Source organism: Trachinotus anak, unplaced genomic scaffold (assembly GCF_046630095.1).
Source record: "Trachinotus anak isolate AG129_WGS33_773 ecotype Australia unplaced genomic scaffold, CSIRO_AGI_Tana_v1 ptg000002l, whole genome shotgun sequence".
Lineage (NCBI taxonomy): Eukaryota > Metazoa > Chordata > Actinopteri > Carangiformes > Carangidae > Trachinotus > Trachinotus anak.
Window position 1 is genome coordinate 20,305,978 of NW_027273853.1, and position 16,644 is coordinate 20,322,621.

General features: G+C 44.3%; 1 protein-coding gene across 10 annotated transcripts in view; it reads left to right on the forward strand.

The window, feature by feature from the left end:
• Positions 1 to 16,644, forward strand: part of mical3a (microtubule associated monooxygenase, calponin and LIM domain containing 3a) — a 61,549-nt gene that overhangs the window by 14,064 nt on the left and 30,841 nt on the right. For 4 of the 10 annotated variants that reach the window (XM_071504930.1, XM_071504905.1, XM_071504914.1 and 1 more), the window contains exons 2-20: positions 2,500 to 2,905; positions 3,848 to 4,055; positions 4,222 to 4,338; positions 4,484 to 4,585; positions 5,378 to 5,533; positions 5,989 to 6,089; positions 8,226 to 8,483; positions 8,642 to 8,757; positions 9,145 to 9,271; positions 9,448 to 9,541; positions 9,657 to 9,686; positions 10,234 to 10,381; positions 11,527 to 11,723; positions 11,899 to 12,017; positions 12,116 to 12,181; positions 12,328 to 12,504; positions 13,530 to 13,631; positions 15,806 to 15,916; positions 16,385 to 16,447. In XM_071504930.1, coding sequence (XP_071361031.1) covers positions 2,627 to 2,905; positions 3,848 to 4,055; positions 4,222 to 4,338; positions 4,484 to 4,585; positions 5,378 to 5,533; positions 5,989 to 6,089; positions 8,226 to 8,483; positions 8,642 to 8,757; positions 9,145 to 9,271; positions 9,448 to 9,541; positions 9,657 to 9,686; positions 10,234 to 10,381; positions 11,527 to 11,723; positions 11,899 to 12,017; positions 12,116 to 12,181; positions 12,328 to 12,504; positions 13,530 to 13,631; positions 15,806 to 15,916; positions 16,385 to 16,447 — 2,571 coding nt within the window. In that variant the 5' untranslated portion in view covers positions 2,500 to 2,626. Of the gene's footprint in view, positions 1 to 2,499; positions 2,906 to 3,847; positions 4,056 to 4,221; positions 4,339 to 4,483; positions 4,586 to 5,377; positions 5,534 to 5,988; positions 6,090 to 8,225; positions 8,484 to 8,641; positions 8,758 to 9,144; positions 9,272 to 9,447; positions 9,542 to 9,656; positions 9,687 to 10,233; positions 10,382 to 11,526; positions 11,724 to 11,898; positions 12,018 to 12,115; positions 12,182 to 12,327; positions 12,505 to 13,529; positions 13,632 to 14,022; positions 14,107 to 15,805; positions 15,917 to 16,384; positions 16,448 to 16,644 lie in introns of all 10 variants that reach the window. The other 6 variants (XM_071504962.1, XM_071504979.1, XM_071504970.1 and 3 more) reach the window with 5 other exon arrangements.

Consider the following 16,644-nt stretch of genomic DNA (forward strand, 5'->3'; position numbering starts at 1 on the left):
TCCAGGATATTTGGTCTCACTGCATCCAAAAATGATTATGTTTTAGTCATTTCAAAAGTACAGGGAGCAGTGAGCTATTATGTATTTTCATATTTTGTAACATTAGCAGCTGAAAGATGTCATGGCAGTTGCCTTTGCACTTACACAATTCACCTGATGTCCCACTTGAGGCACCTTGAATCTGTGGCTTGTTGGCTGCTAAGAATCTCAAGCGAGCACCCAGGCTTGGTTTTGTTTAGAACGTAACCTTGAAATTCTCCTTTATCTGTGTTTGCTCGCAGCGTGCTGTCACAGGCCCCCACCACTTGCCAGACACAAAAGAAACTGCAAGCCTCACTGCACATCAATTTGCTCTGCGCAGCAATCAAGCGCAGCATCTCAAGTCCTTCTGGAGATAAACAGGAACAGGCTTCGGATGCCTGATAACTATTTGAGTGACGTTCATGTGCTGGCCGTTGCTACTTTTGATCGTGTTGCCACTATTATTGACAAGCGAATTAAGAACCATCGACTGAGTCATTGGTAATGAATATCGCCTGATTCTTACTGACACTCAGTCGATCAGAGCTTCCCTGTTTAGTTGTTTCAGTCAGTGTTGATGCCGTCTGAACTGTGCTGCTGTACAGAGGAGCTAGTGCTCGACGGTATTTTGTATATGGAAGGGGGGAATTCAAGACATGTACACAACACATACATAACCACAGACTTCACACAACTGCTGCGGGTGTAGGTGGTCCTTACAGTGTGTGTAGATTTTTTTTATTTTTTAACGTTAGAGTCAAGTCCATTCACAGAGGAAATGATGTCGCTGATTTCTAAATGCTTGTGTTGGAAAAGGGCCCTTTTTGTCTGTGCTGGCACTGCAGCCTTCAGCCCTGATCCTGCCTGACTGAGGCAGAGCCAAACCCAGAGCCCGCTGTTTTCACTGCAGCGAGCAGTTGGCAGGGTGTGAAAAGGAGGCCAGCTGACCTCTGTACCTGCCTCCGTTTCATCATGTGCTGCCACTGGAACGGAGACTACATTGGTTTTCATGAACTAGCCCAGCACCCAGGACAGCTGAGTACAAAGCTCAAGCTTTTACAGGGAGATGGGCTGAAATGCTCATGTGCGTCCTTCAGGAAGTAACTTGAGTCCTGACTCATTCCTTACAAAATAAAGGTGAAGTCCCAAACATTAATGTTTAACCTCTCCGTTTATAACAATTCCTTTTTGATCATTTTGAAGTCTTGGTAATTAGTGAGCTTCAGAGGTGTAGCTTCATGTTTGTATGTTTTCCTCAAATCTCAAGCTATTCAGTTTATTTCATCACTGATGGTAATTCTCAGGATCCTCTGTCTTCATGCTGAATGACAGAGAGTTATGTAAATGATCCTATTTGCTGAGCCGCTATGAATTTTCTCCATGTTGCCCTGGGAGATAATGTCAACCAGATCCACTGCTTGGCTGAAAATATATTAGAGAGCAAATAGACTTGATCAAATAATTTATTTATTTATTTTTTTTTTACCTTGCAGTCACTGCACTTTGTGACCCTTTATACTTGCACTGATGTTGACTAGTGCTGATCTTTTAGAGGCTGCTCACGCTGCTGAATAAATACAGTCAGAGTTAGAGGGAGAGCCCATCAAGACATTCCAGTTGTCACAGCTGAGCTATAGACGCCAAAGAACATGAATGATCTCGTCCCCCTGAGGGTTAAAGAGCAGAACGCATAAAGCTCAAATGCCACAAGTCACAGCAGGTAAAACAACAGCAGAAGTCAACTCTCACTCAGTATTTACACAGGAAGCTGTAACAGACCAGGGGCCATTTACAGTGGAGAAATTTGTTGGTTCTCTCTGGCTTCTTCTTACTTATGCCAGATCATTTCCTTGAATGAATGGGGATTGTGTTGAGTGTCACAGTTTTTTTTTGTTTTGTTTTTTTTTTTGCGATGAACTGGCCATTTCCTGTGTCTGGAGTCTGTCTGTAGTGATTCTGTGCCACTGCCACACCGACATGTCTACACACATGTGCCCTGTGTGTTTCCTGTTTGGTTTTCAGTGGGTTCAGTGCCCTTCCTGTGTCCGGCAGCCTCATTCCTGCACAGATAAGAGGTTGTTTGAGGTCAAGTCACTGCAGCGGAATGACAGCGAGACCTTAAATGACCTGGTCTTTATCCTTAATAGCAGCTTTGATTGCTAGTCTGACCGGCTGTAATACATAGGGTTGTTTAGTTAGAGAAGTTTCATTAAAAGGGTGCTGAAAAAGGCAAGGAGTCATAGGTCATGTCCTCCTTGCATCCGTCCTGAAGGTCATACAGTCTCAAAAGTCTCAGCTTATGTGTGATTGGACAGTGTTGATGTCATTGGAGCATTTGAAAGCTGTAATCTTGTGCATTTGCTTTTAAGCTCTGCCGCAACATATGGTAATGTTTTATACAGGACTAAACTTTGCAGCAGAATGTTGAATTATCTTCTCAGATTCACTCAGTTCGAGTTCTCTCCCTCTTGCTGACAGAGTGAAGATGCCTGAGGCCTGAGTTAAAGCCCTCCACCAGAGAGAGTGTGTTCCAGGGCTGGGGCTGGACCCAGAGACCCCTGCCTCAGGGGTGAAGGGCCCTCACAGCCCTGTGTGAGTCTGGACCATGGGGGATGGAGGCACTGGTGCAACTGGAGGAGACGGGGTGAACCGGTCCCATGTCCTGTTTGACAACTTCGTCCAGGCGACCACGTGTAAGGGCACGCTCAAGGCCTTCCAGGAGCTGTGTGACCACCTGGAACTCAAGCCCACCGAGTACAGGGTCTTCTATCACAAGCTCAAGTCCAAGCTCAACTACTGGAAGGCCAAGGCGCTCTGGGCCAAGTTAGACAAGAGGGCCAGCCATAAGGAGTACAAGAAGGGTCATGCCTGTGCCAACTCAAAGGTAAGCCTACGTCAGCACAAACTGTCTGATTCAGTTAAGGGTGGTTTTATTTGTTGCTGACTTCAGCTCGGTGAGAGCGCGAAAATGTCATCCTGTTTACACCCAGCATTAAAATGCGATCTCTATCAGATCCATTATCCAGATAATAAATAATCTGATCTTGCCTTTGCGTTAACACCCGGTATTTCGAATGAGTTCTTGATATACTCTTTGAAATCGGATCTCCGTCCTCCAGAGCAAAACCTCTGCATGAGTAATCTGAGGTGGCAGCAAATCAGCTGTAGGCGTCAAAGATTGCATTTACACCCAAGATCTGGTCACAAGAAAGTGATCAGGCAGATCCGATCACATTCTGATTACAGCACATTTACAACTTCCGTTAAAATGCATTTTCCCTTATCTGGATAAGGAGTCCGGATACAGATTGCGCTTTAATACCATGTGTGAACGAGCAGGAAACATGTAATGCGATGCTCTTGTTTACCAGCCAGACGGATGTGTCATTGCTTAATATTATGGAAAAGTTGAAGTGACAACAAAGCTAGTGCAGCTAGCTGAAATATTATTTGCACTCAAAGTTCATTAAACCATCTAATAACATTTTCCTTGGGATGAGTAAAGTTCTACTTCATCTTTCTCTCATTTTAAACTCAAATGAAAAGGAATTCAAACTCAAAAGGATGTGCCATCAAAAATGGGAAGTTCACCTTTCCCAAGAAAGTAGAGATAGCTGATAGAGAGCTACATCACAGGTGCTTTTCCTTGTTTTTTAAGGAAGTGACATGTAAGGAGGAAGTGTAAGAGGGCGGTGTCAAGTTGCAGTCTGAACCGATGGGTTTTCAGCATGTGGCCAAAGCTGGGCAGTGGCTCCGCTCCGGCTTGGTTTTCCATGTGTATGGCTCTTATGGCTCATTCGTAACATCTGTGTCTTTATGTCTGTAGTGTTTGATCATCGGTGCGGGGCCATGCGGCTTACGTACAGCCATCGAGCTGGCTTTCCTGGGAGCCAAAGTGGTGCTGCTGGAGAAGAGAGATGCTTTCTCCAGGAACAATGTACTGCACCTCTGGCCCTTCACCATCCAGGACCTCAGGGGCCTTGGGGCCAAGAAGTTCTATGGAAAGTTCTGCGCTGGTGCTATCGATCATATCAGTGAGTACACATGACAGATTTTGCTCCCCCTTGCTTGCACTATTTGAAATATAGGTCAAATGAGCCTGTAGCTTTTGTTGTTTTGCATGCATTTAGACGACGTACTTTGGAGTTGTGTAGCTGTTATCTGACTTGGGTTTTGTCTCTCTCTGTCTTTGTATTGCAGGTATTCGTCAGCTTCAGCTAATGCTGCTCAAAGTGGCTCTCCTGTTGGGCATTGAGATCCATGTCAATGTAGAATTCAAAGGTCTTATTGAACCTCCTGAAGATCAAGAGACTGAACGTGAGTGAGTCAAGCTGCTGCCGGGACAGCACAGGAAAAATGAATGGAAATTGAACATGTGTTGTGTCAGAGAACTATCTGTCAAACGCTCTCAGCCTGACTCTGGTGCATTTCTGTCGGATTACACATGGCTGTGTTTTCTTAGGGATAGGCTGGAGGGCTGAGATCCATCCCAGGACACACCCTGCCAGTGAGCTGGAGTTCGATGTCATCATCGGAGCAGATGGAAGGAGAAACACACTACCAGGCAAGTCTGTGTGTGCAGACTGGGAGAAATGCATTAGTAATGCAGATTTTCCTTGACTTAACAAAGAAAGCACAGGGAACACTGTTTGTTTGTTTGTTTACGTGGACTTGGAGCTCAGTCATGATGATTATGATCTCACTTGTGTGCAGCTGTGGTCGGGTGCCTGACCTCACTCCATTCCTCACGTATGAATGAGCATTTGTGCACATCTGTGTGTGTGTGTGTGTGTGTGTGTGTGTGTGTGTGTGTGTGTGTGTGTGTGTGTGTGTGTGTGTGTGTGTGTGTGTGTGTGTGTGTGTGTGTGTGTGTGTGTGTGTGCCTGGCTGCTACATCTAACTTCAGAGAGTGTTTGCACTCCCAGCAGAGCAGAATAGGAATTGTTGAATTGGCTGTCTGTTTCCTCCGTGAGCGTTTGGCCCTCACACACAGCCACACTGGCAGAGTGAACCCCAGTGGAGCAGAGTACCATGACCCCTCTCTGTACTACTGACTGCTGCATTACAGAAGGGAAGCAGCAGGCTCCCTCTGGGATAACCATGAACTGCATTCACACAGCTTGAAAAACTAGCAAGTTGTTTGTGGCGTTCATGTTGTGCAGTACGCGTGTGCAGGTTTTAACATGTTGTAAAAGCAGATCTGAGTTTGCACATTTAACTAGTTTTGTGATTTGAGTGTTTACCCTCTTTTTCAGAAACTTTTGAATGAATTCATGTTTTCGCAGTTCTTGGACTGTGCACCCTGATTCCTAACCTCCAGGTCACATGCTGTCTGCTTCCTCCCTCTTCTCCCCAGGGTTTCGGCGTAAGGAGTTCCGCGGCAAGCTTGCCATTGCCATCACTGCTAACTTCATCAACAGGAACACGACAGCGGAGGCAAAGGTGGAGGAGATCAGCGGCGTGGCCTTCATCTTCAACCAGAAGTTTTTTCAAGACCTCAGAGAGGCCACAGGTCAGCCGCAGCTCCACTCTGCTACATTTCTTTACTTTACAGGGATTGTATGTCTCTTCCTAAGGTAACTAGATGATACAAAACTTTAAGATACAGCATTAAACATAGAAATTGTTGGATTTTCTTTTGGTATTGTCAATTATAAGAACTCAAGCTACTTCCTGGTTGCAGTTTATGTCAGAAAATGAAGGTAACAAAAAAAATCTGTCCTTTGATCACAGTTCAGAATTTGTCAGCTCATCCAATTAAAATGCTTAACATTAGGTTTGATGCCAAGTCTGTCCCCAGTTTATTGCTGACATGACGATGTCCCCGGGGCTTTGGTTATGTGCTCTGAGTCGTGTAATTGCCGCTCTTGTCCTCTAATGGCAACATTAGAGGACAGTCAGCTACAGCAATAAGGAAAAGGCTTGTCCTTGGTATGTAACAATACGTCTTTCTGCTGGTCTTTGTAGGTATTGACCTGGAAAACATTGTCTACTACAAGGATGACACGCACTACTTTGTGATGACTGCCAAAAAACAGAGCCTGCTGGAGAAAGGAGTCATTCTGCATGTGAGTGATCAAAGCCCAGAGCTCAGTGTGTGGTGTGTGTGTGTGTACGCGCGCGTGTGCGTGCGTGTGTTTGAGAGACAATTGTTGAGTCTCATTCTGTCTCTCTGTAGTAGACATAAAGGCTATATGCACGTACAGACCGACAAAATAACAAGTCCGACTGTCTCTCTGTTTTTTGTCTTGCTCTCTTTCATTCTCTCAGTCTTTTATTGTCCTTCTGTTATTGCCCAGTGTCAGCCTAATGGTCTAACCAAGCCAACAGTGTTCAGGAACAAACTGCTAACTCAAGCACACTTACAGTGCTCGCTTTACATGGCAGTTTCCTCTCCCTGGCCACTTTCCACAGGAAACCGGAAAGACCGTTTTACATTTCTGTCTTCATGTACCAACATTACTGAAGGTGTGCCGTGTGGTGGCTTTTGGATATTAGATTACATTAAAATGTTTTTCAAAAGAGCGTTTTTATAAACCTTGTCACAGTCATCACTTTTTCTCAGAACATTTTAGCTGCCTTGCAGAGACACCAGCGCTCTGCATATTTTGGTGTCCCTGCGCATGTGTGTGCAAGTCTGCGTTTGTTCTTGTGGTGAGCTGATGCTATTAATGAGTTTTTGGTATACACTGAAGTCTGAAGCCAGAGGGGATTTGGAGTCAGTAGGCACATGTTAACGAAAAGGCATACCGATAATTTACTACAACTGGTTTTTGACAGACAGTCGGAGACAGATCCTTTTATAGCAATAAAAACATGACTCCGTGCTTTCTCTTGAAAGTGGATAAAAGAAGGGTTGGCAGAAGACTGGGGAGTCCACACAGTTCAAGGCAAATAAAAAAAACAAAACAAAACAAAATAGATAACAACCCCCATTCATATCTTCCACCAGCCTGCCCTTCCCCTCACCCACTATCCCCACCAGACTGGCCTGAACAACCAGGGAGCTTGAAGATGGAAGAACGTACCTCTCACCACCCTCTATGAAAACATGTCACTTTGAAAGCATGCAGTGATTTGATGCTACATGTTGAAGAGACTTGTGAACAGCACAGTTCGTTCCACTGCAAGTGCCTGGGCCTCCCTGTAGCACAGCCAAGTTGCAGAGGCTGTCACCTCGAAATTCTAGCTTTTTAAAGGAGCGTTCGTTTTTTTTTTTTTGTATTACTATCTTATTAGTATTTTTATTTCTATTTTGATAGTATTTCATTCCTTCTAACTGTCATTTTACTCTGCTTCCAGACTGTCATTTTACTCTGCTACTTTTACCAAGATCACTTGCTCATACAACATACAATACAATGATTTGGTGTCCTAGACAAGCAGCTTGTGGTCATTTTTATAATTATTTGAATGTCCAGTTCAAATTCAAGTTTATCACAACACAAATCCCAACTTTCATCCCTACGTTCATTTGCTTTTACATTATTTTTCTGTAATTCTTTCTAGGAATCATTCTCGTTAAGTGTTTTATTCATTTCGGTTATCCTCCCTAGATATTTGTGTGGTGCACTTGCTCTGTGTCTGATGTCACTGAGATTTAGAATAAAAGGTTCATTTTTTTCCCCTCCACCGCTCCTTGTGTAAATCTGTGCATCTGGGCTCCTCTGCCAAAAGAGTCTGGGGTCAGGATGAGTAGATTCTGCACGTAAAAGACTGTACGAGCTGTCCCACAGTGACTCCGCACGCGTTGAATATTGCAATCATTTGCTCCGGTCATGGATTTCTCCAAGTGGAATAATCTTGTAAACAGTGCACCTCCTCTGAGATCAGCTGTGTGGTTTGTGCGCACTCACATCAACATGACAACAGCTGCACTGAGAATCCTTTGAAGGTCTTTAATACTCTGCACTTGGCTTAAGTGAACCTTGTGTTAATATTATTGTGTTAGTCAGTAAACTGACTGCAAACAAAACTGACCTCATCTTTTGTTTGTATGTCATTGTCACCTCATCGTGTATTATTGCTTCATATTAAGTTCACTGCTACAGTTGCAACACAATATTCTTTCATATGCTGAGTGAATCACTTCTTGAAGCTGTGACTCTTTGACAACACTTCCCTGGACGTCTCTGCTTTTATCCACGTTCATCTTAATGCCTGTTGTTATCTCATCTCATGTCAATCTCTTATGTGTCCTGTAGGACTATGCAGACACAGAGCTGCTGCTGTCCAGAGGTAATGTAGACCAGGCTGCCCTGCTGTCTTACGCCCGTGAGGCTGCGGATTTCTCCACCAGCCACCAGCTGCCCACACTGGACTTTGCCATCAACCACTATGGCCAGCCCGACGTAGCTATGTTCGACTTCACCTGCATGTACGCCTCTGAGAACGCCGCCATGGTGCGCCAGCGCAATGGCCACAAGCTGCTGGTGGCGCTGGTGGGAGACAGCCTGTTGGAGGTGAGAGAGGCGACAGAGGTTGTGAGAGATTTTCAAGAGGCTGCGATTAACTGTTTTACATTTCAGCGTCGCACCACCACCTTCTTTGTTATTCCATACCCTTGGTTCTTTTGTGGCCACATTTGGTTGTTGAACATGGTGCTTGCTGTTGTCTCCAGCCCTTCTGGCCCATGGGCACCGGCATCGCTCGAGGTTTCCTGGCAGCCATGGACTCAGGCTGGATGGTGAAGAGCTGGGCTCAGGGAAAAACCCCTCTCGAGGTGCTGGCTGAGAGGTGAGTGTGTGGAAACACTGATGCATACACACCAAACTCACTGTACTCTGTGCTCACATTCAAACAGTCCTGCGCACACAGCCGCACATACACATGTTTCCTCTCTTCAAACACACCCTTTTATCTTTAAGTGCTTTACTAGGAAATGTGCCTGTACGTGATTTCAAGCATCAGTCCCACCTCTTCTGGTACTAATGGGATAAGAGGCTCTCATAAGAACTGAATGGAATGTGACTTTTCTGTTCGGCAGTAACTCTCTGTGCCCTTTGATAATGATGTTATTAGGATTTTGTTTATATATATTTTTGTGCCTCGAATAAAACTCCACCTATACAGTGAATTGTATTTTGTTACATTACGTAAAAAAGTGTTTCCTCTGCCCTTCAGGGAGAGTATATACCGTCTACTGCCCCAGACCACACCAGAAAACGTCAGTAAGAACTTCAGCCACTACAGTGTGGATCCTACCACACGTTACCCCAACATCAGCCTTAACTTCCTCAAGCCCAGCCAGGTGAGTGTCATCTTTGTCTCTATTGATGCTTCATTGTACTCATAGATTCATGGTATCGGTTAAAAGTCAAGGATACTGCAACTGCTCTGTTGTTGTGCACTTAACTAATTTGTGCTTAAATATTTTGATAGAGAGGTGACACAAGTGCGTTAGTAGTAATTATGTGTACGTTGCAGGTGCGGCACCTATTTGACACAGGGGAGTCGAGGGAAATGCGCATTGAAATGGAGAATGTTATCAACACCTCAACACCCAAGTTGGCCAGGAACGGTTTGTATCTCTTGTGTTCTTCTTAAAACTCGACTTTAATGCGCTTATTGATCAGTGGAGGATTTTGCTGCAATCACTGTTGCTGAAATGTAATAATGAACTATTTTCACTCTAGAAAATTGCCTGCTTGACAAGCAGTTGCAAGGTAACACAAAGTCCAAATGCATGGTGTTGCTTTTCAGGGATTCCTAATAGTTTTAACAGTTTTAAAGTTTACCTGCTATTTACTCATGAATGGATAATATGAATTGAATACTGGAATGATGGAACTGGATGGACTGATTGCAGCCTATGAAATTTCCTTTGCGTGCACTAACTCGGTCATTGATACTCTCCCTGGTTGTATTCAACACTTCATGTACCAGGTTTCCAGTGAATTCTGCATCCTCTCCTAACCTCTCATTTGCATCCTTTTTCTCCTTTATGTCAGAAAAGCATCTTACATCTGACAGTTCATAATACTTCCCCTCTGGCTGGTTGAAACTTGTACTAACAAGGATGATGAGGCCGTGGATGACAAAACTTTATAATCCTATGCTCAGCCTGGCCGAACCAAGGCCATGAGATTGCCCAGCAAGAGATGTGTAGCGCTTTCCAGAAACAGTTTGCATTTCTTACCGTTTTAATCCAGATTCTGTTCAGCCTGATGCTTCAACATCAACCCTTTCATTTTCTCTCCTCTGCCACACCAGAGTCCATAGCTCGATCTAGTAAACTGCTCAACTGGTGCCAGAGACAAACGGAGGGATACAGGAATGTCAATGTAACAGACCTTACTATGTCTTGGAAGAGTGGTCTGGCCCTGTGTGCCCTCATTCACCGATACAGACCCGATCTCATGTGAGTATCTGAAAAAAAAATCCATTTGGATTATACACAACATGGAACACAGATCAATACAGACTGAAACATTTGTGTTTTTTTTTTATTTTTGGCCAAATGTATCCCATTATAGTTAGAGTAAAGGGTTAAAACAGCTGTGGTGTCTGGAATGACTGGCCTGCTGTGTTTATGTGAGTTTGTTGGTTGCTAATGATGTTTATTGTCTGGTTGGGACCTTGGTTTTGGACTGTACATCACTGTAAATGTGGTGACAGCTACCAGTCATACTGGCCTCTTGGGTCACAGAGCCTTCCTCCGACCCATCCCCCCTCCTCCCACACACACGCACACACACATACACACTCCTTACCCTCATGCGCTCTATAAACAACACAGTCTCCATCCACATTGCTTAATGTAGTTTGTTACCCACTGGAGGCAACGTGGCAATTAACATTATAAGCTATTAGTGTCTGTGTCCTGCCTGACCTTTACCAAGAGGTGTAGCGGCTGTGCTCTGCTGCCTTTGATAGGCCAGATGATGGGAGGAGGAGGAGGAGGAGGAGGAGGAGGAGGAGGAGGGAGGGGGAGGGAGGGAGGCTGATGAGTGGAGGTGCTTTGGAAAACTGCATGTACGTGTACGCATGTACAAGACGGATGCTTGGGAGGACTGAGCGGAGGGTCCACTCTGTTCCTGATGTGATGTGATCCACTGTTAATGCTTTTAAATGGACTGTATGTGCAGTTGAAATGTATTGATGAGCCATGTTAATGGTATCTTCAGCTGCAGTGTAATGATATTTACAGTAATCCTTTCCACAACATGTGCAGTAGTCTGCAGTATAGAAGTGCTTCTTCATGAGTGCTGGTAATGCAGGCTCACTGTCAGTTAATTTCCGTTATCCGTCCATTGATGCTGAAAATTAGCTACATTAGCCTGTTTGTAAATGTGTAGCCTGTGCTAAGTATATTCATGTCACATTCAGTGGAACGACAGAGATTAAGATCATTCAGATGAATCCTTCTTGTTTTACGATGAGCTCTTTCTGTCTGTCCCTTTTATCTTTGACATTTCGTTTACTGTTCCTCTCATGTCCCAACTCATTTCCAACATTGTCTTTTCATCCTTCTCTCTCCTTCTCCCTTCTTCCTGTTGCCCTCAGTGACTTCGACTCGCTGGACGAGCGAGACCAGGAGAAGAACAACCAGTTGGGTTTTGACGTGGCGGAGAAGGAATTTGGCATCTCGCCCTGCATGACTGGCAAGGAGATGTCTTCTGTGGTGGAGCCAGACAAGCTCTCTATGGTCATGTACCTCAGCCAGTTCTATGAGATGTTTAAGGACACAGTGCCACCTGGAGGTGAGAGAGGGTGATACAGTAGGACTCTTTGTTGTGTAATCTGGTGTTGGGAGGTGTCTGGAATTACAGAAGTGTCATCCCTGGACAGATGCTGTGGAAACATAATTACCTGCCGTCCTAAAAGGATTTTAAAGTGCAGTTTCTTGCATAATTTTCCTTGCGCATTTCTTTTCAGATAACCACAACTTGAGTCCTGAGGAGAAGGCAGCACTGATAGCCAGCACCAAGTCTCCCATCTCGTTCCTTAGCAAACTTGGTCAGAGTATAGCAATATCCAGGAAACGAAATCCGAAGGTCAGTGTTTGAGAAATACCTGTTGGCACCCCGTGATTTCTCAAAACATCATTTTATTGTTTCGCCTGAAGTTAAAATAACTCATGACATGTCATCAGCAGGACAAAAAAGAGAAGGATGTAGACGGTTTGGGGAAGAGACGGAAAACCAGTCAGTCTGAAGATGTGAGTAGCTCTGACAGCACAGCGTCTCAGATGCTGAGCTTGTGATTACTGTTTGATCAGTCTATCCGACCAGAACAGACTAATTAATCCCACTAGACTGGCGGCAGCAGGAAAAAAACCCCTCTGTTTTCCCTTTTTCCCCGCAGGAGGAGGTATCCAGGACCGGTCGTGACGACAGGCCGTCTGTCCCTGCTATCCTGTCTGAGAGAAAAACGGACTCTGCAGCTGTAGGGAACCACAACAAAGTCAAGGTCATGGCCACCCAGCTACTCGCCAAGTTTGAGGAGAACGCCCCTGCCCAGCCTGCAGGACTCAAAAGACAGGTATGGAGGAAGTCACATGGTTCATTTTGTGGTAATACAGCTGGAGGCGGTGGAAAGAGTTTTCCACGAGGGGAAGATTAGGCAGCAGGGGAAAGATGTTCAGACTGAGTAGGAGTTCAAATTACCTTTTTACACACTTTATTGTGGTTTGTTATTTCTTACAATGAGTATTTTAATGAGCATGCAGATTTCATATTGTATGGGGGGGGTCTCTGGTCTCATGATGGACAAGCTGTAGGCCACTGTATTAATGAGCTCAGATCCAGAGTGGTAATATTGGTCAGACAGGGTATTGTTTCTGGGTCATGTGGGCGGCCTCACAGTGCTGACTGGGCATGGAGGGCTCGGGTGAATTGGTTTGCCAAGCACTGGTTTTCTTGCTACTGAGGAGCAACAGAGCAGAGTGGGAGGGAGATGTGGGCTGCGGGAACACAAGGCAGTATTGTGGATTGAGAGAAAGACGACTCATCTGTTGCAGATTGAGAAAAAGTCCTGTTACTGTGTGACTTGAAATAGCTGCTTTTGATTTGTTCTTTTTTTGATGTAAAACAGCTTATGTTTGTTTGTTGCTTTTGCCACCAGATGCCTATGAAAACAGCTGATTGTGAGAATATGTTTGTCCAAAACTGAATTATGAGCAATTTCGTGGTTTTATGGGGAAGGTTTTAAGGAATTAGAATGGCTAAATAGAGTAGCAGTTGCTTGGCTGAAGATATACATGTATTTCCTCCTTTTCCATTCATTTTTAATGTGTATTTTGCATGACTTTAACTGTGTAATACCTCTACATGCAATTATAAATGTTACACAACTTCTCCCAGCATGATCTTCTTATGACTCTCTGTCATTTCCTTATTCGTTTTTTCCAGCCGCTGTGCGCCTGATTCACTCCCTTTTTTTTTTCCATTTTTCTCTCTCCTTGCCTCCATCTCCCATCATGGACCATTTCATGATGCATTGCATGGTTATTCTGGCCCTCTTATCGGCCACGCTCGCTGTCACATCATCTGTACTTGGCCATAAAGGGGGAGTCTCTGCCCAATCTGGACCGCCTTTTGCCCCCTTCCCCGCCCCAAACCCCTGTGAATGAGCCAGTGCGCCTGGCACCTGTCCCAGCGTGGAGAAAGGTAAAGAGTGGAGCCGCGCCACCCTTATCCCCTTAGAGACTAACCACTAGACTGACTCATCTAACCATATGTCCCTGTGGTGTGTCATAGTGGGAGAAAGCTGCTTTATGTTGACCAGTACTAGTCTGCGCCATGTCTTCTCTGCAGATCTGTCGAGTCGGATTTGGTGGAATTAACTCAATAGAGCAGATGCTTGGAAATATGTTGCATAGTTAACAAAACTGTGTGAGTGTTTTAGCTTCTTGATCAAATAGCTGTGCAGCTTTGTGTATCTGTGTTTGAGAGAGAGAGAGAGAGAGAGAGAGAGAGAGAGAGAGAGAGAGAGAGAGAGGCATAAGAATGCACCACCGTCACGGTCTCTCTCCTCCTTGCTTCTCCTGTCCGGGTTCAGAGACGCACACAGCAGCAGGAGCAGCTGAGCATTCGCTACAAAGAAATGATCAAGTGTCAGACGCTGCCCAACAGAGGGGAGCAGGTACGCCGGCCTGGTAGCCCTCCCAACTCCTTTCACATCCCATTCAGTCCAGGGTCACCCTCATACAGATGAGGTTGGATTGTTGTGCCAATCCAGAAGCAAGGGGAAAGGGAAGGTAGCCTCACCCAGCCAGGCAACATCTTGTGAGAATCATTTTACAATACGTGACGCCGGAACAAATCAGGCCCGAGCGGATCAAACAACAAAGCACCAGGAGTATTTATTTTGTCTCATGACTGCAAACTCTTGTCGACAGCTGTTCAAAGTAGGTGTTACAAATATGAGATGAAACACATTTTTGCCACTGCATGGTCTGTATTTGTAGGTAAAAACTACTACAGCCCATTGAGTGGTGGAGTTGTTTAGTTCGATGCAGGAAGCGTTCTTGTTCAAAATGCAACAGTAAAAATAACAACACATAGTCATAAAAGGCTGACATTCAAAACCCAAAATGGCATTTACATAGTAATGTGCAGCCAGTTAAAGGGACCCCGTGGAGAAACAAAGCTCACATTTCTCACTGAAAAATGGTCTGTGTGTTCTAAAGACCTAAAAAATGGTTGAATGCAAATGTTTTCCCTAGTGCTACTAATAGTCAAAACTCTACGTTAAACATTTCTGCTGTTTAGACCAAATTTGAATGTTGGGTATGTGTTTTCAAGAACAACACCTGGAAACAGAATGGGTATTCTTCTTCTAGGATGTCTACCTTCCCCCTCTTTCTTGTTGCATTTGTCCACCACTTTTTGAGCTTCCCTGCTACAAGTGTTTCAGCCCTCCCTATGGAAGTAGATATAGTTAAGCTTGCTATTTTTATTAACCAGCAGTCCTGCTCATAGGTGCACAGACATGTTGCTTTCAAAGAAATAAGATCCAGTGCCACATTCACTCCTGAAGCCTCAGTAGAGGACCAGCTGCCACCCTGCTTTACTGTATTCCCTTGTATGAATAGCAGAGTCAGCACAGTTAAGTGCCAGAGCCGGTTTTCTCCTGCTGATGCTTAGAGAGTTTTTTTTTTTTTTTTTTGGCCTTGTCACTAGATTAAGCATTCACATCACAGACATTGATTTAAAGCCTCCAACTCTGCTGTTTAAAGGGATTTAATTCGCTGCTGCTCTTAAATGTCCTCTTACTGCACATTAAGGCTCTTGCTGCTGCGTAAATTAGCTCACAGTTAGTTGTAAAGACTGGAAATAATTGTGATAATCCTAAGTGCTTCTCTACAAAAAATGTTTAAGATTTAGTTTGTAAAGCCAACTTAAAAACAACTTTCCTCTGTAATATTGTAATATAAGTTTGCGTACATACATTTAAACTTGCATCATAGTTAATTAGAGCACTAGTGAATTAATTTCCCTTTTGTCAGCCAACAGACTATTTTTTAAAGTGTGTTATTGTGCTGCATATACTTCATGGACACCCTTTTTTTTCAGGGTATGTAAGTGAATCTAACTAAATGAAGTAGAACACCACACTAATTCTATTAACCAAGTGGATTACTAATTTGGTGTTGAGAGTACACACAAATATTGTTGATTATAACTTCTCTAGGTTTTTGAAAGCATTAAAATGTATTCTCCAACTTTTGAATGACAAAGAGAAAGAGAATAAACATTAATCTTAGCACTAGCTCCTCATTTTCATCCCCATCCTCATCATTCTCTGCTCGATGTGCTGTTCCTGTTCCTCATCTCTCAAGGCCAGAAGTGGTGCAGACCATCTGTCCAGCTCGGGCTCACGGAGCTGCCCAAAGAAAACCATTCTGCTCCCTTCTTCCTCCTCCACTTCTTCGCTCTCTCTTCACTCAGAGGTGACACACAGTCTGCTGTATCTGTCTGTTTGTGTCTGTCTATCTCTGCCCTAAATCCATGGCAAAACCATCAAGTGCCCCCTTACTCCCTTACTCCCCGTGTTTATCTCCGCGACCAGTCTTCCTAATCGTGTCCGCTGGACCTCAGGAAAGCAAAATGCTGCATTTCCCCAAGTGAACTTTCTAGAGTGGCCACAGTCTTGTTTATTTCCCTGTGAGTGGGCAGTGTGTGTCATAATCAGAGGAGCAGCTTGTTTTCATGCTGAAGGGTGTGTTGTTGAGACGTGATGGTTTGTAAGTAAATGCAGACTCAGGAGACCATGGTTAGTTTTATCTTATTGTCAGGAGGTCTAACAAGCTGTTCTCTAAAGAAGCATTCAACAACTCCTTTTTGTAACAGTCTATTTGTGCCTTATGAAAACCAAGGTGTTAATACAGTACATGTGTCTGCCCATTTCTGCCTTCAAGCACTTATGTAAAAGTCCGGAGGAAGAGGAACTTGAATACTACGAAAGGCCTCTGAAATATGGGGTAGAGTAAATGAGTGATTGCATGGACGTGTATTCATGTTTGGCACTGCTTGTTTGTGCTTGGATTTTTTTTGATGAGATAATGGTTAGAGTTGCTGTAAAAAGACATCTCTATGGAACAAACCATTCTTTTCCTTATGTAAAACCATGGTGTTAAAAGCATTCAGCCATTAGCTACACCCACTCAGCGTCAAGTCA